This window comes from Trachymyrmex cornetzi, unplaced genomic scaffold (assembly GCF_001594075.2).
Source record: "Trachymyrmex cornetzi isolate Tcor2-1 unplaced genomic scaffold, Tcor1.1 scaffold223, whole genome shotgun sequence".
Taxonomy (NCBI): Eukaryota; Metazoa; Arthropoda; class Insecta; order Hymenoptera; family Formicidae; genus Trachymyrmex; species Trachymyrmex cornetzi.
Genome location: NW_017296881.1, coordinates 4950512 through 4972474, shown reverse-complemented (window position 1 = coordinate 4972474; position 21963 = coordinate 4950512). Strand labels below are relative to the sequence as shown.

The window sequence follows — 21963 nt, the reverse complement described above, 5'->3', positions numbered from 1 at the left end:
ATATATATATATATCTGTATAACGTGAATGGAAAGAGAAGTTTTATTTTAACAAAGAGACAAACCTTAATATTTTAGAATCAAGATATAATATTTCTTGTCATTTAATATTCAATAAATTGTATATAAATTAATAAGTTATGAAAATGTAATTTAGTAATGGATTCTTACCCTGCTCCGGCACTTTGTAAATCCTTATAAATATCCTCTTGTGATCTTCCATGACCAACGGAGAATCCACTGTAAGAAATATATATTTCCTTATTATTTCTTATTCATGTTATAATTATTAATCTATTTATTTTTCAATTGTGACAAATTGATGATAATCAAATTTTAATATAAATGAATGCAGATATCGACAAATTACTTACATTATACCCTTTCGCCTTAGTCGTGGACAATTGGACAAGGCAGAAAGTGTGCAGAGGACGCGATGGAAGTTAGAAAGGTCGAATAGCATCGACGGCTCGAAGAGTTCCGAATCGGAGAGACCAAAGACATTCGAGCACGCTGATAAAAATACTTTTATATTACGCAAGCAAAGAAATTGTGCCATTTGCGGTTTTTGATTCACGTCTTTCATGTCTATGCATCCCGCATCTACAATGTTCAATAGATTGCACAGTAATACACCATCTCGTAATGTATAGGCCAAGTCGAATGCAGTTGCCTGTGGCCAATTGGCTTTGTGATCTGCTCGTAGTGCGCCACATCTGATCAACCATCTGGCAGATTCATGCCAAGCTTTATTAGCATCCACGCTGTCTGTCCTATTCATTTTGATACTTCTTTGTTCAACGGTTAGGACATTGAAGGCACATTTATAATTTTGTTCAATGGTTAGGACAATGAAGGCACGGTTATAATTTTGCAGATATTTCATGCATTAGATTCCAAGGTTTCATTCATCAGGCTGCTATCCTATTAAATATAAAAATATCATAGATTAAATAGATATAATTATTATAAAAAGAATATGTAAGTTCTTTAGCATTTATTATAATACAAAAAAAAAATAATTATTAAAAGATAATGAGATTGAGAAGTTTGAACAAATTGAGATTACAAATACTAGCATGAAATTTTTTATGATAAATGCTTAATATGTGACATCCTTTCATAAAATTCAAGATAACTACTAACGTAAAAGTTATATTATGAAATATATTGAATATTATAATATGAGAAATAAAATATTATTTTATACACACACATGCTTTGATATTCGTTGCAATAACTAATTATAAAATAATAATTATATATCTCTTATGCTAATACAATAATATATATTCATAATATATTATAGACACTAAAATAAGAACTAAGGCACTTGTTGAAAGCATGTGCCAATAAGATTTTATCCTTATTAAAAGCTACATTCACATATCTCGCGAAAAAATGTTCGCGTAAAAGAATTTTCCTACAAAATGAATCGCCGTTAGAGAGATCAATCTGTGAGATTAAATCGCGTGTACCGTGCGTGATCTTTATCGTCTCTCATTCTCGGCTATTGCAAGTGGACTGACCGACAATTCTAAGCCGAGCATCTCTCGAACCATGGAAGGGCCTCTTCGGGACACTGAAACGACTGAAACGGAAGTCATCGCGGAGCTTGTTATTCTCTGTCGGGGCCAACGATACTCAGTGCGCGATCCGTTGTAGCGGCGCTCGTGGATTCGCTCGGTAGTCTTGTGGATGGTACCATCGGCTATCGCGGCATCCCTTCTCTTGCGAGAAGAGAGGAAGACCACACGGATGTAAGTGGAGAAACGGAGGAAAGGCGATGAACGCACGGAACCCTTTGGAGAGTCCTTCGAAACTGGAGTTACTGCAGTGCGCGCGTATAGCCGTGGTGTAGCCTCGTGCTGCACGTCGCGCGTCACTCGGTCATTTTCACCGCGACACTTGTCGTGACGTTCACACCGCGTTACCCCCGCACGGTCAATTCGCGTCCGCCATACCACCACAGAAACCACTGCACGAATTGATTGTGACTGACGATATCGCTACTCTAGTGATCGAGCAGCGCCGAGCGACGAATCGCTCCGTGTTCCGTAAGCTGGGTCGATTGGGTATCCACTATCCCACAGGAGTCAGGACCGGCCACACGCGTTCTAGAGCCTTGCGCGTGTACCGGATGTCGCTACGCGACCGGATGCAGATTTTTTCAGTTTCATCGCGCCGAATTTTCGCTACTTTGATTTTCGACGAAAATCAAAGAAGCAAAACAAATTGCACGAATCAAAATGTAGAGATTAAATAAAGTAAAATATAGATTTTTAATTTAATAAAATTTAATAACATTAATTTAATAAAATTTTGATATTTTCTCATATATTGTAGGTACATTTTATGTATATTAAAAAAAATTTTTAATATTTGTCCGTGTAATCTATAAGTATACTAAATTAATTTTATTTGTGTTTTAAATATATAATTCTAGCCTTTTATACATGATGAGTTTTAAAGTTTTAAATGAGAAGAAAACAATTGCATTAAGGCGACTTCGATCGAACTTTGATTAATTTAATCGACGATTAATTTAACTGGCAGAATTGCTCAAAGTAAAATTTCTGGTTATATAATTCGTAGTCCCTAATCAAACTTTTTAATGTGTTAATTAACAAAAATTAATCGTGCTACCTTACTAAGATAATACAGATATTACTTAATGAGATAATTAATTGAAATTTGAATTTAGTAGCTCTAAAGATAAATATTTCCTTATTACTCGAAGTTACTTAAGCAGTAGTATAATCGATTACTCGAATTTCTTAAATCGATTTTGTGATTTCGCGCTATCAAGTTAAACGTAGATGTCTTTTTCTCTCTTTCCCTCTATATTCATTATTTTATTTTTGTTATCATTTATATAAAATATTTTATTACACAAGTTACTAAAATTTTTTTATAATAATTTTCAGAAAATGCAATGAGCATAAATAAAATGAGTACAATGAATATATAACATCTATTTTTCAATAAACAATAAATTAGAATATTAACAAACTAGAATAGTGTTCAAATTGCATTAAAAATAAATACACAAGATAGACGGAGTACCAAATTAAATAAATTATGTGTACAATAAATGCATAATGTATAATGTTTCGATGTTCCTTATGTTTTATTTTCTCAAAATCGGTTTTTTCATGACTCATTTCTAAAGAACAATATAATAATAATAGTTAATAACACGTTATTATTTATATTATTTTTTATAAATAAATAAATTATAATATAATTATAAATTGTAATATATAAATTGTAGATAAGTTAAGTTATTTATAATGGCGTGACATACATATAATATTATATGTAAGATAATAACCTGATTTTTTGTATACTCTGTATATGTATATAATGTTAAAACTATTTCCATCATGCATTACATTCATTTCTCGCAGTAAAGATATTATATTTTGAACAGGAATGTAATGCACAGTCTGGATGCTTCGGATGCATGAAAGTGACTATGTGACGTCATTAGTGATCTTCATTCTTCATGGTCAGTTTTCTTTCTTATGCGTCTCTGGGAGGTTGGAGTCTTTTGGAGTCTTCACAAAACCTTTGTCACATTTATATTATTGGAATATATGCTCTACAACACAAACTCTACAGTGTCGATCTTATCAGTCGAAGAAGCAACTCATAGAAAAGAGTAGGTAAACATGTTTTCTTAGTGTGTTCCGCGTATATAATGCTCATGATGTATCATTTTATCATTAATTGTTGTTAACGAAATATATATCAAACAAGGATAAAATAATACATCATCTACATTAGATGTAAAATAGAACGCATTCTTAAATACATTTCTCATTTCGATATATATACATATTAAAGTTTTCACATGGCGCTGCTGCATTCTCAAAGATCATTGTGTGAACATAGGCGCAGATTGCGTGTGGGGGCGATGCACAGCATCGCTCTGACGTGTGTTATCTACGTGTGGAGGCGGTGCGCTATCGCTTTGCCTTCTTCAAATATCTTAGTTTTATTGTGATATATTTGCTTTTAAAATGTTTAAGGTAATTTAATATTTTGATTGAAAAATTATAATGCGTGAATATTTTTAATATACTGACTCTAAAAGATTTTTGACATTATTGTTGAATTAAAAAGCAGAAAAATTAATGTAATATTAAAAATTCAAGGAAAACAGATTTCATTTTTTTTTATTAACTCCAAACATTTTGTTAGCTAAAAATGAGATTTAATAGAATTTTTAATATTAAATTTTAATATATTAAGATATATTAACAGATCAATAAAATAAAAATTGTGAAAAATAAATTTTCGAAAATACTTCATTTTTATGTGGATATTTATAAACATGAAAAATCTATTTCTATTTATAAGAAAATATTAATAAACATTTTCTTTTTCAATTTATACAAATTTTTCATAAAAATATTTATATCTATTACAATTTGGAAATATAAATAATTATTTTATGGGTTTTGAAAATATTATTCTATTAAAGATAGCCGAAATCAAAAGATAGACCATTATTTTTCATTATTTATATATTATGTAACAAATGCATTTAATAATCAGTACAATGTTTTTTACAAAGAAATGGAAGTAATTTTTCATCCAAATTTGATTTTTTTTTATATACTTTGCAATTTCTTTTGTGAAATTGTTTTGACGTCTAAAAATAGTAGTCTTTATCATTTTACATATACATATACAATTTTATGTACATTTTACACAACTGTATTTTTATCACTACGCAAACAATTGTAGAATATTAACGATAATGATTGCAAAAGAAACATTATTTTCATGGCAAATTAATGTTGTTGTAGCTGTGTTTATGTGTAAATTCGCATGTGTTTCAGATGGAGTTTCAGCAGAAATACATGATATTCGCTGCAACGAGTTGAAAGTAATGCAGACCGAACTATTCATCGACGCGATTTCAGCTTTTGCTTTGTAATTTGTTGCTATGATGTAATCGGTCCGCAAGTGTAGCAGTATATGTACATATAGTAGAAGTGTGTTTGTGTCGATGTATTTTAATTAGCACCATTTTATGTTATAACTTATTAATGTTTGCTGATTCGAAGAGCACAGATCACGAATCGGTGTGCTCGTGATCGCTATGGATTTTTCTTGAGTTTGAATATCGATAACGTAATTTGATGATGTTCTTACTATTGTGCATAAGTATTTTGTTATTTACATCCAATGCGGCAAATCCTCGATGTAAAGATGAAAATAATCAAGTTGTTGATTGGTGAGTGCCTTCAATATATTACGTATTCTTATGTTTTCACTGCTGGTCACAAATTATAATAATTTTTAAAGATTTTAATAATTTTTAAAAAATAAAGTCAACTGTTTTGAATTACTACAATTTATAAAAAAATATTTTACAATGGTAGGATCAAAAGTGGAGGCGCGTTTTTGAAATACGATTTGTTGCAAAAGATAATCCTTTGTGCTTAAATCAAGAATCTCAAATTCTAGCTACAGACACCTCTTAATTTTTTCAAAAATTAATAATAAAAATTTTGATTTTTTTTAGGTTGATTAATCACAAGATAATAGATCTTAGGGAAAAGAGGAAAAAAGTTAACTATTATACAATATTTCAGAACCAATTGACTTCTATTCGAAACGTAGGCAGTATAAATGTATTTCGGATTAAAAGTACACCAGGTACAACATTGCATTGTCGAGATGATGGTAAAAGTGCATAATCCGAATTGTATTTATATCTGTGTATAAAAATAATCGATTGATCTTAGAAAATATTGAACAATTGTATTTATATTTATGTATAAAAAAGTCAATTGGTCCTAGAACATATTGTAATACTTAGTTTTTCCTCCTTTCTTTGAAATTTATTATATTGACAAGTGATTAATAAATACGATGACTTCAAAGTTTTTATGTTCTAATATTAATTTTTGAAGAAAAGAGTAAAAAAAGGACTAAAGGGTGTCTGAAGTTAGAGTTTTGGTTTCTTGAGCACAAAAAACTATTTTTTGCAACCAACTGTATTTCAGCGCGTTTCTACTTTAGGTTCTTCCCTTAAATCTAAGGATAAATAAAATAATATAAAGAATATGTGAAAAATAATAAATAATATTTAATATGCAAAAAATTCGCACATATTAATTTTTTAATTGTTATAATTATTAAATAACTAAATTCAAATCAATTCTATTTTCAAATATCGTAATGTATGAAAAAACTATGTATAGAACAAAATATATTTTAATAATAATGTGTAAACAATTATTATTTTTTAAACTTATAATGAATATTAAACAAAAATAGTTATATTTTGAAATGTTTCTGTATTAGAGTTGGTAAAAATCATATTTTAGACATGTTTTAAACATTTTAAAACAGACTTAATTGATGTTTTAACATGTTTTAATGTTTTAAACATGTTTTTTTATAATACTGTTTAAAGCATGTATGAAACATTAAAAACATATTTTAAAAACTACAATTTTTGTTCTTAAAAAAGAACATTATCTTTTGCCAACCTTGTATTAGTCTTATATTAATATTACAATTATGTTACAGTTATGTTTATCTTGCAACCATATTGTGTTTGCGCTTTCCGCTATCGATAACTTTTATGAACAATTACCGCAATGTATGATTTTAGGTATGTCCTTTACAAGTTGCCGAAGGTATCAGAAAGCAGCAATCCTGTGATTAGAAATGGAACAGCGTATTTATATATGACCAATAATACTGTTGCTAAAGGTTGGCAGTTATCCACGAAAAAAATTAGCGCAAAAAATTCCATACCAGGAAATACTTTAGCACCTTTATACAATGACGTAAGAATAAACCGTAACATGAAAATGTATTTATTTATTCAGATGTGTTTGGCAGATAAAGTATTTTGTCTGGTGCCAACTGTTAATTACATTATATGTACAGCTCCAGTACACATTTAGATCTATTATTTGCTGCGCAATAAGTGATAAATTACATTTTTTTAATTAAATTAATTTTAATTATAAAATAATCTTTTATTTACAATTTGTAAATTAACTTTTAATTTATTATAGTTTATTTATTTCTAAAAATGTTTTTCTCTAAAATTATAAGAATACAAAACTTTTAATTTTGAAGAATGTACATTTTTTAAAATTATTTTATATTGTAAAGTGTGTACATAATATTTATGAATTATAACAAACATATATATAATATTTTATATAATCATATATGTTTAGTCAATAGCATCGAAGACTTTCTGGGTCTTGTACAATGATGATCCGCCTAACAGACCTTTCAATGCCAAATATGGTCATACAAAAGGCGCTGTGATGGCAAACAAACAAGAGGGTTTCTGGTTAATACATAGCGTTCCGAATTATCCACCCGTACCCAACAGCGGCAACGATACAAGACGAGTATGTACAAGAGCATTAAGAATATACCGAATATCGATATTTTATGTTATTTCAGTATTTTCCATAAATGCTCGATAATTTTATTAATAGACAACATAGTCAGATAAACAAATTATACAGATATTGATTATCTTGATTAATGTCGTTTTTTCTAAGAGTGTCTTCATAGATTTTCTAAAGTCTATCAGTCATTCTAACATTTTCATTATAATCATTAATTTAGTAATTAAAAATAATAATGTTTTAAACACGTGAATGAAAAATACCATATTCGATCGAGATGCTTCTTTGTGTCTAATAATATTTCTTATGAATTTATACAATTTCCAAGCTAATTGTAACCGTGATAATTTGTCTACAGTCCTAAATTGAAGCTGGAGTAATAATATCACAATTGAATTGACAAGCAATTTAATAACATTGATGCTTATAGGCATTTTAAGATTTTAATAATGTGATGTTAATAAGCATCTGTAAATAATTTTATTTAAAAAAATATCCTCGACCGAGAATCGAATCTGAATATCTTATATTCCATGCGAGCGTCATCATTCAATGACCGAGGCAATGTTTTATCTGAATAGCTCATTCAACTTTATTATGACAATGTTTTATAATATATACAAGATATTTTAGATATAGATTTTCCTTAAACTAAAATGTTCTCAGGGACGAGTGAATAAGACTTCGACTTTAGGAAATCGATCCGAATATGATTATCCGACATCCGGAATGCATTATGGACAGAGCTTTTTGTGCATCTCCGTGGATGACGATCAATTTGATCTTATCGGCCGACAGTTGATGTATAATCAAATAATAGCATATAGGAGAAACATCCCCATTACATTCGCCGCGATGTTTCCGGTACTTACGGACGCGGCTAATCAGAAGCGTATCAGACAAGCACCTTTCATCAGCAAAACGCTGTTAAAATCATCTGGCGGTGTTGAATTCGTATCATTTGCTAAGAGTGATAAGTGGCAGAAAGGTAAACACCCTTGATATTTTTGTGTATTCATATATATAATTTAAAGTGATGTCTTCAAAATGAGACTCAAAATACAATATCTTGACTATTTTAAAAATTAATCCAGCATACATGATTTTTGCATAGAAATTTTTTTTTTAAGTCGGTGCTTATAACCGCGTTCTTGAAAACCGTTTTAAATATAAAACTTGAATAAAAAAGACATCGCAGAAATGGAGTTAAGTTGACCATTCCATATTAATATCGCGCACTCTCCCGTGCTGACTCTTGTTAGTCTCGAATTCGTTATTATTGCTATTTTATAAATATAATCTTAACATATCATAAGCCAATTACAGAGCCGTATTAATATCTTAAGACGTTACTTAAAATGATCTTAAAATAAAAATCGATTGTGACCTTACACATTTTCTTATATATACTTGTTAGCAAAAAAAATACATATATAATATTATACAATAACCTAAAGAATAACATCTTTAAATAAGGAGCGGATGTTTGCTGAATTTTAAAAGTTTTTTACTTTATATTTGGTGGAATAAATATGTCTCTTACATTACAATTAATATATTTTTTACAAAATTTTGTCAATAAATAATTAACATATTCTTTGTGTTCATCTATAGATTTGTACGAAGAGTTCGTTGCACCGACGTTAAAAACAGATTTATTTGCCGAAACATGGTTAAACGGACGAGGCAGACTGCCATCGGACTGCGCACAAGTAAAGTAATGTTACATTTTTCATTTTTATCGTTAAATAAATTTTAGTTAATCCATATCTTTAATTAAATTAAATTTTTATTATTTTTTTAGAGTATACAATATTATAACTATTAATTTGGCATCAGTTAACATCGATTTTAAGAGTAGCCGCGATCATTCCAAGTGGGCGGTGGCTGTTGAAGATAAAGCTAATCGAACTTGGACTTGCATAGGTGATATTAACCGAGCAGTAAGTACATGTTTTTTACAGAAAAAAGCATAAATCAGGGCTGATAACATTAGTTTATAAATAAGAAAAATTTATTAAACGAAGTATTAAAACATAAATTTAATTAATTAAATCGATTATGTTTTTTCCAAGTAACAGAGGCTTATAATTTAGTTTATAACATTTCTTTTTTTTATGTCTTTTATATCTTTAAAGCTAATTTAGTAGAAAAACGCATAATTTGTATTTTATTATTTTCCAGGATACTCAATACATACGAGGCGGTGGAACTGTCTGTTTCAACAATCAGAACGTCTGGAATAATTACCGAAAAGCGGTGAATGACGTGGAACCATGTCCTAAGCAATATAAAACAATTTTAGTTTAACGAATTTAATTTGAGCCAAAGAATAATAGATCCTATATAGAAAATCTAATAATTTTATTCTCACTGCATATACATTGGGTACATTCAGAACGACAACCGTTTACTAAGCGCTCAGTGAACGGTTGTCATTCTGAATGCACACATTATATATAATTGAAATATATTATAATCATGAATTATATATAGACATATTGCGAGTGACAATAAAATAATATAAAAAGTAATCAATATAATCGATGTAGAAAATAATATTTTTCTACAAAAAACAAGCTGTTTGAACTGACCAAATAAATGCAACATTATAAATATACATTCTGTATTAATTCCCAAAATCTTATCGACAGATTCTTGAGATACGTTACCGACGATTTGAAGCTTGTCGATGCAGAATTGTAACATTTCACACGAGAGGTCTCGTCGTTACTAAATGCAAATGAAATGTAAAAGAATCGATATAAAATATATGTCAAAAATAAAAAAAATTAATAAAATATAAAAAATGTAATATTGTAATTATTTGAGAGGAACATTACATTTGCTTTTTGTATATATAAAAATTTCGACTTTTATTTCTAGAAATAGTTACATAGAATTTAATGAGCGAAGAATAAAAGATAGTGCTATAAGTGATTTATTACTTATTATAATTAGTTTAATAATTAAATAAACACCTAAAGTAAAAATTCTATGCTTTTTGTTTTTGAATAATTATGTTTTATACCACAAAAGAAAAAAAAAGGAAAATATGCTGAGTTCGTAGCTCCCAATATTCTGCACATTTTTATTATGCATTAACTACAATCTTGAAGAAAAATGTCCTGTCGGATCTTCACTACTTTAGAGAAATAAGGACGAACGAGGAGGGGAGGGATCAGGGTAGTTCTTAAATTGGATTTTATGAAAAGCCGGGGCAAGTGGAAGGGGAAGCGATGTTTCTCCTCATCCTCGTACCTCTTTCTTTTCGCAGCTGTGCTTATTGTCTAGTCGAGGAAATTGTAGAGTAACTCGACGGGCCGTTAATGAGAGAGAAAAAGAAGGTGAAAGACACGGTGAAGGGGAGAGAAATACGATTCGCTCACTAATGAAAACTGTAGGAAATCGAGCGAACTCCGGCCGCCGCTACTTATGTTATCGTCCGACAACTTCGGGGTTTCATCCTTGCGATCGGCAGAAATTTTTCCGTCTAAAGTTATCGCACGGACTTTATCCCGTAGCAAGATGGATTTTTGCCTCTAAGCGCTTTACGACTTTCTTCGACTTTAACCGAAAGCTTCGCTGACCGCACCCTCCGCGGTTTCTGTTGCATGATGGTGTCTGATGATCCAAGTGTAAGATGTATTCGAACGGCGCAGAAAATTTATGGTTTTGCTGTCAAATTCCATTATACAAAATATTCAAATAAAGTTACTGATTCGAGTTTCTTTTACCTTCTTTTTCGAGCTTTATTTCTTCTGAATAAAAGAGAATATTTTGAAGCCAATGATGATTACTTTGATCAATAGGAAATCAATTCAAAAAGTGTTCTCGTTTTATAAAACCACAATAAATCTTCTTAAATTATTTTACGAAACTAAGAAATTTAGAGAAATAATATATCAAGCTATTTAAAAATTCCATTTTACACTACAAGATTATTAAAAATATTCTAAGAACTCATTTAAGTATGTTAATTTGTCAATTAATTTGTCAATTAATTATTTCCACAGCAACGTTCGCTCGTTATTCGCATTTTTTCCTTTCAATGCACGTAGATGTACGTGATTCGTAAGATACCGGCGATACATTACGACGACGACGGCGAGACGACGGCAGATTCTTTCTTGGCTCGTCGAAGTCGACGCGCAGGCTGAATACTGCGACTATAGACCAACCCAGTTCCGAGGAATTGGCTCGAGCGTTAGTTGCCAGCTGCTGGCTCAGAACCCTCTTAATCCCCTTATCCTGACGACAGCCAGCTTGTTTTTCCGAGTACTAACTAGGAGCTTCCAGATGCCCTCAAAACTTCCTTTTCGCCCGCTTTCCGCCTCGGCGACTCGTTGTTTTGCCGTTCAACTAACACTCAAACTCGAGACGTTTGCTCCCGCTTAAGCAGGCATCGATTAGGCACGAAAGGGATTCAACTATATATCGATGGGATTACTAATTTTCTGTCCATGTAATCTATTTCTATGTATAGTCCATTTAACACTGCCAATGGCTTTGTTGCTAAATTACTTGGTAAACACTTCTCACAGAGAATAATAGGTGTTGTATAATATTAAAGCGTTAGAACTCTTCTTACTTAACAATGATAGTTGTAACTTTATGTACACGTCATATAACAAAGCAGCATGACAGCAAAGGGGTAGATTTGAATGTGCGGTTAAGGGTTTTGCGCACTCGGGTCTCGAAATATCGCGCGGCAAGACGACGACGATGATGACGGGGCAACATTGCGACGTTCTAGCGATATTTCAGCATTAAAGGTTGGTCTGCTCTGCATGCTAAAACCCACTGACTGTGCACCGGCCAAATGTACACGCTGGCGTTATATGCATGGACCCATCGTTTTATGCGTTTTATGCTTAAGTATTCGTGCAACGTGCGCGCATATCGTAGAGCGTTCTTTTACTTCTAACGCGTTATTTCCGATAACTAACTTTTCTTCGCCATTCAGGAAATGATTCGTTTCGTATGGAAATGTCGGAGCATATGCAGACTTTTTTTCACAATATTTTAGTGATTGAGAATAAAGCGAGTTCAATGACGAATTAAGCACAGAGATAATGAAACGATCATAGCATTAAATTCTTAGGTTAATTTTTTAAGTGGATTTTAACTGGATTTTAATCTCACTTATAGTATTAAAGATAAAATTGCGCAGAATAACTTTTTTTACGATAGGATAAAAAATCTTCTGCAGCTAAAGCAATGCAAATATGAAGTACTTTGCATATATATGAATATTATATGCTGAGTCCACATTTTAGACTGTACATGAATTCCTCTTATAATATAGAATCAAAAAAAGATTGTGAGTATATTTATCAATTGTTAATATAATATCAAAGATAGAACATGGTGTATAAAACATTCAATTGATTAACAAGTGTCTTCACAAATTTCTCAGCATCGGTAAAAAGTATATATACTTAGCTTTTTAGGTATTTATAAAATTTTGATACTGAAAAATTTAAAAAGGAAAAATTAATAAAAACTTTATTTTCAGAATTTTCAAAATTTACAAGTTAACTTTAACAAATTAACTTTAGATATATTTTCAAATATACTTAGCTTGAAAATATAATTTTGATGTAAGACAAAGCCCTTGAATCTCTTTATCTACGCATTAAAAATAAAGCATAAAAAAAAGACGATACGCAATCAGAGAAAAAGGATTTGTGGGATCAGCTTTGCGTGTACTAGAATATGCGTATATCCTATCCACTTGTACGCTTCGTTGAAGCAGAAGGGATATATGTATCGTGATGGATAGCCCTATAATGCAAAGCTTAATATTGCCTTATACGTATTCATACGGTGTGCTGGTGGGTCCGGGTCCTTTTAGGTGGAAACGAGCTTATGTCCCGCGTCCCACGAATGTAAACGGGATACAGTGAACTCTCTGAAAATTGCGAACAGCTCGACAGATTGGAAAGCTGTGTAAACGAAGGTAACGCGTACCTCGTTGCAACTCAGATTTGTTTGCCTGTCGATCGCAAAGTGCCATAACCGGTACGATGGCTGATCCGCGTTAATTCCGCAATACTAATATAAACACATAAAATATATGGTACCCATAGTGTACGCGCTATTAACAGTGTGTTAAATTAGAAGGGTACGCGAATTTCCCTTACCAAATATTCTGTGCAAAATTAACAGCACGGTAACCTAACACATTGAATATATTTTAAATTAAATTTTTGTAAAAATACCGCAATAACAAAATCATCAGTCATTAAAAAAGTATCCTGGCATAATAATTCAACGGCAATTCGATATAATATTAAAAAAAAAATGGTTTTATCGAATGTGCTGATAGGATCATTCTCAATCTGGATTAAAAAAAATATATTCGGGAAGGGATGTTTAACACGTTCGGCTCAGATTTCGTTAAATTCGTTGAACGATATCGCGTGCACGGCCCGACGTATTCGTTCTGTATGCACAAACAAAACGGATCGAGCAACATTAGGAAGTACGTCTGACGGAGGGTGCGTTTAACTTTCGTCCGACTCCTTTCAAGCGAACGTTTCCAGGTAGATGGATGCTCATTATGTAAATTACATGCAACGCGAATGTATGGGTGATGCGACTTGAAGTTACGACGGCGCCGCATCTCCTCGTGTTTAGGATGGGCAAACCCGTGTATGCGTGCCCGTTATGACGCATTACAGCGTCCCGGCGCCAACTTTAGTACAGCCTTATACGTATTCATACCGCAGCACGCCGACGAACCGTCCGGGAACGTCCAGGAAACATCTCTCTTCGTCCGTGCGCCGCGCCGACGGGTTACGTTTGCGGACGGGATAAAATGAGCTGCCAAACTTACGCTCCGCACCCCATTTTCGCGCAAACCTCGTTTTACCAATACTGAATAAACGAGCGAGTGTTGGAATTCATACCACCCCAGTTCGAGCTCTATGCGGTCAGACGAGGGATGACGCGTTGATGGGACAGTGATGGTCGAGGGCGATTAAAGCATCCTTTCACGAGGTGTATATAAAGCTAATTGTATGACGTGAATATATGACTAAAACAAGTGAAGAAGTTATTTTCACACACACACATTCTAATCTCTTCTAGGATAATTTCACATCAAAGAGAAGGATGTAAAATTTAACTTATAAGAATATGTATATATAATTTTAGAGTTTTTTTATATTTTTAAATATCAATTATTCAAAAGTTACAGATACGTGTATAGATACACTGAAAAAGCATTTGTTTATTAATTTAGTAATAAGAGGCAAGATGATATCGGTTTTCCACTGAAGACACTGAGGTCGAAGGTGACGTTGCGCACACCGTTCTCGGCTGAAGTTACATAAACGGAACGGAACGGCGCAGCACTTTCCCGGCCGAAGTTTGATATTCATGCCGCGCTGGATAACGCCCTAATCGAGCCTTTGCGTCGTACTAAAGGGTCACCAGCGAAGTCCGACGGGTAACGACGACAAAATCGCTCCGTGTGCATGCCGTCGTCCAGAGCAACTTCCGGGAACGGGACGCTGAGAGTAGAGCTTCGATTAACAGCGAAGACTATTACCACGAGTAAGTTTAAGACTGAGTTTAGTTAAGCTCAGATTACGTGAAAGGACGGAGATATATACGCACACGAGGAATCCCTTTACGAGGATTAGAGTGATTCTCAACGGTTCCATTTCTCGTTGTTCCGCGAGAACTGTCACCAGCATACGTTACGGACAGCTTCGTTGATAATTCATCCCTCCCTTCCCCCCCCTCGCTCTCTCTTTCTCCTTTCGCCTTCTGGATTTATGTAATCGTGTATTTTGCGTATAAAAATATATATAATAAATAATATATTATTTACAGATTTTAATATGTCATTCAATATTATTAAGATCATTTCGAAGATGAGAATAAGCATAAAAAATTTGTTAAATTGCTAGTCTATTTAACTCGTGATATTACTCTGCGGTAGAGTTAGCGTTTCAAGACCAAAAAATCATTTCGGCGCGCGTTTCTAGGGAATACATACGTAGTATATAAATTCACACAAGAATCGTACAAGCATTAAGATCCAGCTAAACCGTTTAAGGCTTTGATTTCTATAGTTTGTGAAATATATATATATATAATAAATCCATTATATATATAGTGTGGCAAAGAATTTATAAATATTTAGCTGTGACGTTATTCCAATCAAAAATTTATTTGTTTCTTTTCCACTATTTTAGGAATATTTTATATGTATATGGAAAAAATGCGCGGATTTGCTAAAATATCTAAAATTTTGTTAAATACGGATCTGAAAATAATTTTGTTTGAACCATCAAAGTAATTATTAAGCATCTTTAAATTGATTGTCAGAACGTTAGAACTTTTTGCTGCAGTGTCATCAATGTTTAAGCATCTTATTTATAATTATTTTAAAAATAATTTGTTGGATCATTAAAGTAATTATGTATAAGAAAACTTCAGTGTGATGAATATGCGAAGTCCGACGGGTAACGACGACAAAATCGCTCCGTGTGCATGCCGTCGTCCAGAGCAACTTCCGGGAACGGGACGCTGAGAGTAGAGCTTCGATTAACAGCGAAGACTATTACCACGAGTAAGTTTAAGACTGAGTTTAGTTAAGCTCAGATTACGTGAAAGGACGGAGATATATACGCACACGAGGAATCCCTTTACGAGGATTAGAGTGATTCTCAACGGTTCCGTTTCTCGTTGTTCCGCGAGAACTGTCACCAGCATACGTTACGGACAGCTTCGTTGATAATTCATCCCTCCCTTCCCCCCCCTCGCTCTCTCTTTCTCCTTTCGCCTTCTGGATTTATGTAATCGTATATTTTGCGTATAAAAATATATATAATAAATAATATATTATTTACAGATTTTAATATGTCATTCAATATTATTAAGATCATTTCGAAGATGAGAATAAGTATCAAAAATTTGTTAAATTGCTAGTCTATTTAACTCGTGATATTACTGCAATAGAGTTAGCGTTTCAAGACCAAAAAATCATTTCGGCGCGCGTTTCTAGGGAATACATACGTAGTATATAAATTCACACAAGAATCGTACAAGCATTAAGATCCAGCTAAACCGTTTAAGGCTTTGATTTCTATAGTTTGTGAAATATATATATATATAATAAATCCATTATATATATAGTGTGGCAAAGAATTTATAAATATTTAGCTGTGACGTTATTCCAATCAAAAATTTATTTGTTTCTTTTCCACTATTTTAGAAATATTTTATACGTATATGGAAAAAATGCGCGGATTTGCTAAAATATCTAAAATTTTGTTAAATACGGATCTGAAAATAATTTTGTTTGAACCATCAAAGTAATTATTAAGCATCTTTAAATTGATTGTCAGAACGTTAGAACTTTTTGCTGCAGTGTCATCAATGTTTAAGCATCTTATATATAATTATTTTAAAAATAATTTGTTGGATCATTAAAGTAATTATGTATAAGAAAACTTCAGTGTGATGAATAATACTGCAAAAGATTGTGATATTCTAGCAATTTATTAGCTTGAGTGTTCTACATAATTATTTTGATAATTTAACAAAATAATTTTCAGGTCCATCCCTAGTTAATTTTTTAGTAGATACTTCAGCAAAATCATTTTTTCCATGTTTACATCGCAATATTTTCTGATTTTCTATACTTAATATTTTCTTATTAAAAATTTATCTTTTACTTCCTTACTGTTTTCCTTTTGTACTTCGAGATGTCATTCGGTCTTCTAATTATGTAGAAACGTCGTTCATTCTATAATGTGCCACGTATTCATTGTAAAACGGATTAACACACTCTATGTAATCTTGACTGACGCACCTGACTTGACACGACACAAACGCTAAAGTTGCGGCAGCTGGAGATTGATCTCGCTGTCCCTTTGAAAGAGAAAGAGAGAGAGAGCGAGAGCGAGAGAGAGAGGGGGGGGGAGAACGAGAGAGAGAGTTCGTTTACGCTATTCTCAAGGTAAATACACAACCTGACTAACACTAACGAGGTTACGCGACTGATGACGCGGTCAGGAGCGAATTGAAAGTTTCCGGTATCTGTCGACGGGCGATTCGTTCGCACGATGTAATCGGTCGGCGTAAACCGGGATAACCGCTACAGCGAATTTCGTTGTCAGTTATCGCCCCCGAGGCAATTACTCTGAGTTCCGTCACTCAGCGGCAACTCGCCCGTGTATTTATCTTCCGGTTTGCTAGCACGTTAAATCCCTTTCTTTAAACAAGACTACAGAGGTAGCAGCGAATGCCAGAGAGAGAAGAAATTTAATCCGGAAATATTTTCTTAAGGGGAAAAGGAACAAATGAAGTTTCGAGAGTAATATGTAGTCGCAGAAAGAGGCGTATAAAGATATACAAAATGTCTTGCTCTTGTGTGTAACATATAGTATTTGTAATACAGTTAAACGAATCAAGTATTAATTAGAGATGCACCGAATGTTCAGGAAAGATTGCCGGATATCTGATTCTGGCAATATATCCGGCCAAAACTTTATATTGAAATGACGTATATAACAGTACGAATACCTGAAATCTATTATCACGAATATATTTTGTGGACATACAATACAGGATATCTAGAAAATATCCGGTATTTCGCGTCGGAAAGGTTATTTCAAGCGTGAAGGATAGTGCAAAATTTAAACTTGGGTATATTAAAAGTACATAATTAGCACTAAATTATAGTATAAGCATTTTATTATTACACTATGTTTAATGGGTATTCTAACTTTTTTAAAAGTTAGCATAAAACTGATTTCTTGCTAAATGGTTAAGTCAATAAAATCAAAATTAGAGTAATAAATTAGCACATAAAGAGCACTAATCCTTTATATATTCTACTGATTGTGCTCATGTTAGCATGCTAGTTTAATAAACATTTCTATTAAGCTAGCATGCTAACACGAGCACAATCAAGTAAAATGTATAGAAGATTTAATGCTCTTAATGTGCTAATTTAGTGATCTAATTTTGATTTTACTGCTTTAATCGTTCAGCAAGAAATTGGTTTTATGCTAACTTTTAAAAAAGTTGGAATGCCTATTAAAAATAATAATAATTATTATTATAACGTTTATACTATAATTTCGTGCTAATTATTTGCTTTTAACATACCCTAGTTTAAAATTCGGAGCGTTACCTTTCACATTTAAAACATCTCAAAACGTATATCATACGAGAAAAAAGTATCAAAAATAATAAATATATAAGAAAAAACATTTTACTATAATTTAGAGCTAATTATGTGCTAATTTGATAGTTTTCTATTATGTGACACACGTTTTGGGGTTATTTCAAGCGTAAAGGTGAATAGCGCACTGAAATTGGGGTATATTAAAAGCACATAATTAGTATTAAATTATAGTATAAGCGGTTCATTATTTTCATTACTATATGTTTAATGAGCAATCCAACTTTTTTAAAAGATAGCAATAAAAGTAATTTCTTCTTAAATGGTTAAATCCATAAAGTCAAAATTAGAGCAATAAATTAGCACATAAAGAGCACTAAATCTTCTGTACATTTCACACCTTATTATACTCACGTTGGCATGCTAGTTTAATAAAAATGTCTAATTAAACATACCAACATAATGTACAGAGGATTTAGTGCTTTGAAAAAGGGGGGAACGGGCAGCTTCACGAAGGTCAGGACCTCGCGTTTTACGAGTAATCTCTATCTACATCATCATATCTACATCGTATTATCGTCGTTTACTTTGACCCAGATTTACGTTCACGGGGAGAACGGTGGGTACTCAGAAAGTTTTCGGGCATCAGCTCGCTGCCTTGCAACTAGCGGCGATGAAGAGTTACGGCGCCCTTTTAATGGCGCGCTCGTGACTCACATCCTTCAGGAGTTTCCTTCTTCGTGGGCTCCAAGCGGGAGACTTCACCTGACCGGAAGTTGCGCGAAGTCTCTCTCTTAAACGCTATCTCGGCGATGTTAAGACGTGAATTACGAGATACGAAATGCGCGCGACGCGACTACATTTAAATTGTAAGTAGCACAACCCACGATGTAGGCGGCAGCCTCCGTCATTGTCCCGACGAAAGTCGGAAGTTAACTTCGACTTCTGCGAATGATGGAGACGAGGAAGAAGTGCGGAAGATTTCTGCAGCGTGACGCAGATGACTGTGCCTGCCTGTAAGATGTCGGAAGTATTTTGCTGGGAGTTGCAAAACTCATGAAAATTATGAACTCTGAATGTTAGTCAAGAATTTGAATGAAACGAAAGATAAGGGAAAATCAAGAATGGATAAGGAAGATAAAATACAAAACGATAATGAGGTATAAAATCAAAATTTGATTACGTTGCATCATTAATAATTTTGCAGTAGAAATAATCTTATTATTGTTTTTCTACTTAAGAAAGATATGTTGAAGTTGGATAGTTGCATCATTAATAATTTTGCAGTAGAAATAATCTTATTATTGTTTTTCTACTTAAGAAAGATATGTTGAAGTTGGATAGTTGAATTTAAGTAGAGCGAAAAAAGAGAATATGAAGGAAAATGAATATAAAGTTCTGAAAAGTCTCTTAGAAAGCTCGGCACTCTTTCACACATATACACACACATACAAAGTCTTAACCTCGCTTAGCAAAGTCTTAATCTTAATCCTGATTTAAAAATTTTTAAATCCAAAACTTACGGAAAAATAATTATTGATTAATGGTGTACTTTACTGAGTGTAACTATTCTTTTTGCTCATGTATGTGGCTCTTTCAATATATTAAAGATTTAAAATAGTACTATAATTGGTAATATTAAAAATAAATGCAATAATGAACTTAGTAACTAATAACGTATAACAAATAAAATAAAATAAACTAATAACGCATCTAAGAGAAAAGTTTGATAAACTTGATAAATCTCAGATTTTTGCTCAAATCTAATTTTCTTAATCCTCTAATAGTTAGATGTAATTTAAATTCCTTTAATCCAGGTTTAATTGCATCTAATTTGGGATCTTCTCTAGTAAAATTAGAGAATTTTCCGTCTTTCTCGTAATACGATCGACGTATTTCAAATAACCACTTTAAGATTATCGAACTTGAACCCGAACGTCGGTTCAGGTTCTTCATCGTGAACTTATCGACTGGCGGAAGAAGAGAGTCGTTGACTCATAACTACCCATCCCGTTACCTCCACATTTCCGGTTCTCGGAAATTCCCTAAGGCTAATGGCGGTTTAATTCGTTCTGCGACGAACGAACCGTCGCGCTTTAAAGACGGAGCATCATTCTGGATAATTGAGAGAGCAAGAAGAGGTATCTATGCCAACTAAAGAAGGAACAAAGGAGAAGTATTCATCATCTGCAAATAGCTCCTATCGTGATCATATTAATGTTTCCTGCTGTTTCCGTAAGACTCATTTATTGTATCTAAACTTTCTGATGTGTTTGTCGTTTAATTATTTTGCATTAAAATTCATAAGATATTAATTATATTTTTATGCGGTATTAGAATATTCCAACAATCAATTAAATTTTTCACGTTATTGTTATTACAAAACTATTAAATATTTGTTATTATACTTAATTACTATTACTACATAATTATAAAATTATTACTATTAAATTACTACTAAATTATTAAATATTATTTACTACAATTATTGCGCTATTATTCTAAATACAATTATTCGCTATTTTATTGTTGAGAAATAATTCGAGCGAAAATTCTAGCATGAATCATATATTTATAAAAAAGACTCTTGAATACGTAAACGGAATGGGAATTAGAGATAATGAATCGGGTGTAAAGACACAACTTCACTATCTATTTGAACACCATTGTTACAGTTTATCAAACATGACTGCAGAGAAAGAGGAAGCGATGCAGGTCATCGGAATGCCACAACAATTACCGTTTTGCAATCGCAATGGTAGAGAGTGCGGTTACATTCAGACATGACTGTACAATAGGTCGCCTAGATGGTACCAGTGTACGTGCACTTATCGCGTTCTCTCTGTAGGCTTTGGCATCGTCATTATCGGTTCATGTGACCATGATGAGTATTCATTCTATAAACGTATGAACAATAGTTTAAACCAGTTCCATCAATCTAAATCTGGAATTAATCAAAAGCCTATCTAAAATGTTGCGATTTCGTAGATTAAATTAATTTATTTCTGTTTACATTATGAACTTTGTACTTAGTAAGCGTAAACAACGTATTTAACTTGTAGCTGATTCAGAGTAGGGAAGAAAGAGAAAGGATTACGGGGGAGAGTTACCAGGTTAAAGTTGAGATGCAAACACAGTGATGGTAAGACACAGGGAGGGCAAAGCTACTCATCTTAGACAAAGCTTAACGAAGTTCTTATTCACAATGACAGTAGGCCGCGGCGTTTCCGCGATTTCACTTCCATTATACTAACTCGCAACGCGGCGTCGAGTGAATTTCATCCATCACATAACACAGAATTCCAGTCTAAGCAGCCTCTCGGTGTTCTCCTGAAACATCTCTCTAGTTTCGACATTCAGCATAATTTTTTTATTTATTTATTTATTTATTCTTTCTTTTTAGTAACATCCCCTT

The 21963-nt window shown here is 32.6% G+C and overlaps 2 protein-coding genes across 3 annotated transcripts in view; one reads left to right on the top strand and one right to left on the bottom strand.

The window, feature by feature from the left end:
- Positions 1 to 1609, bottom strand: part of Vav (Vav guanine nucleotide exchange factor) — a 6396-nt gene extending 4787 nt beyond the window's left edge. The window contains exons 1-3 of one of the 2 annotated variants that reach the window (XM_018506256.1): positions 1529 to 1609; positions 374 to 923; positions 171 to 239 (exon numbers count right to left, since the gene is read on the bottom strand). In XM_018506256.1, the coding sequence (XP_018361758.1) occupies positions 171 to 239; positions 374 to 885 (581 nt within the window). In that variant the 5' untranslated portion in view covers positions 886 to 923; positions 1529 to 1609. Of the gene's footprint in view, positions 1 to 170; positions 240 to 373; positions 924 to 1477; positions 1497 to 1528 lie in introns of those variants that run through there. The other variant, XM_018506257.1, reaches the window with a different exon arrangement.
- Positions 1610 to 1714: 105 nt separating this feature from the next.
- Positions 1715 to 9904, top strand: DNaseII (deoxyribonuclease II). Its single transcript, XM_018506258.1, has 9 exons — positions 1715 to 1759; positions 3433 to 3663; positions 4850 to 5247; positions 6637 to 6814; positions 7217 to 7396; positions 8066 to 8387; positions 9014 to 9116; positions 9204 to 9342; positions 9584 to 9904. The coding sequence occupies exons 3-9, from the start codon at positions 5153 to 5155 to the stop codon at positions 9707 to 9709; spliced, it is 1143 nt and encodes a 380-aa protein (XP_018361760.1). The 5' UTR covers positions 1715 to 1759; positions 3433 to 3663; positions 4850 to 5152; the 3' UTR covers positions 9710 to 9904.
- Positions 9905 to 21963: the final 12059 nt, after the last annotated feature.

Bases quoted from the DNA above. Each gene is read 5' to 3' on its own strand.
- DNaseII (XM_018506258.1), top strand. From the start codon at position 5,153: ATGATGTTCTTACTATTGTGCATAAGTATTTTGTTATTTACATCCAAT. The intron at 5,248-6,636 runs GTGAGTGCCTTC...GTATGATTTTAG, and splicing joins AATAATCAAGTTGTTGATTG to GTATGTCCTTTACAAGTTGC. The intron at 9,343-9,583 runs GTAAGTACATGT...ATTATTTTCCAG, and splicing joins TAGGTGATATTAACCGAGCA to GATACTCAATACATACGAGG.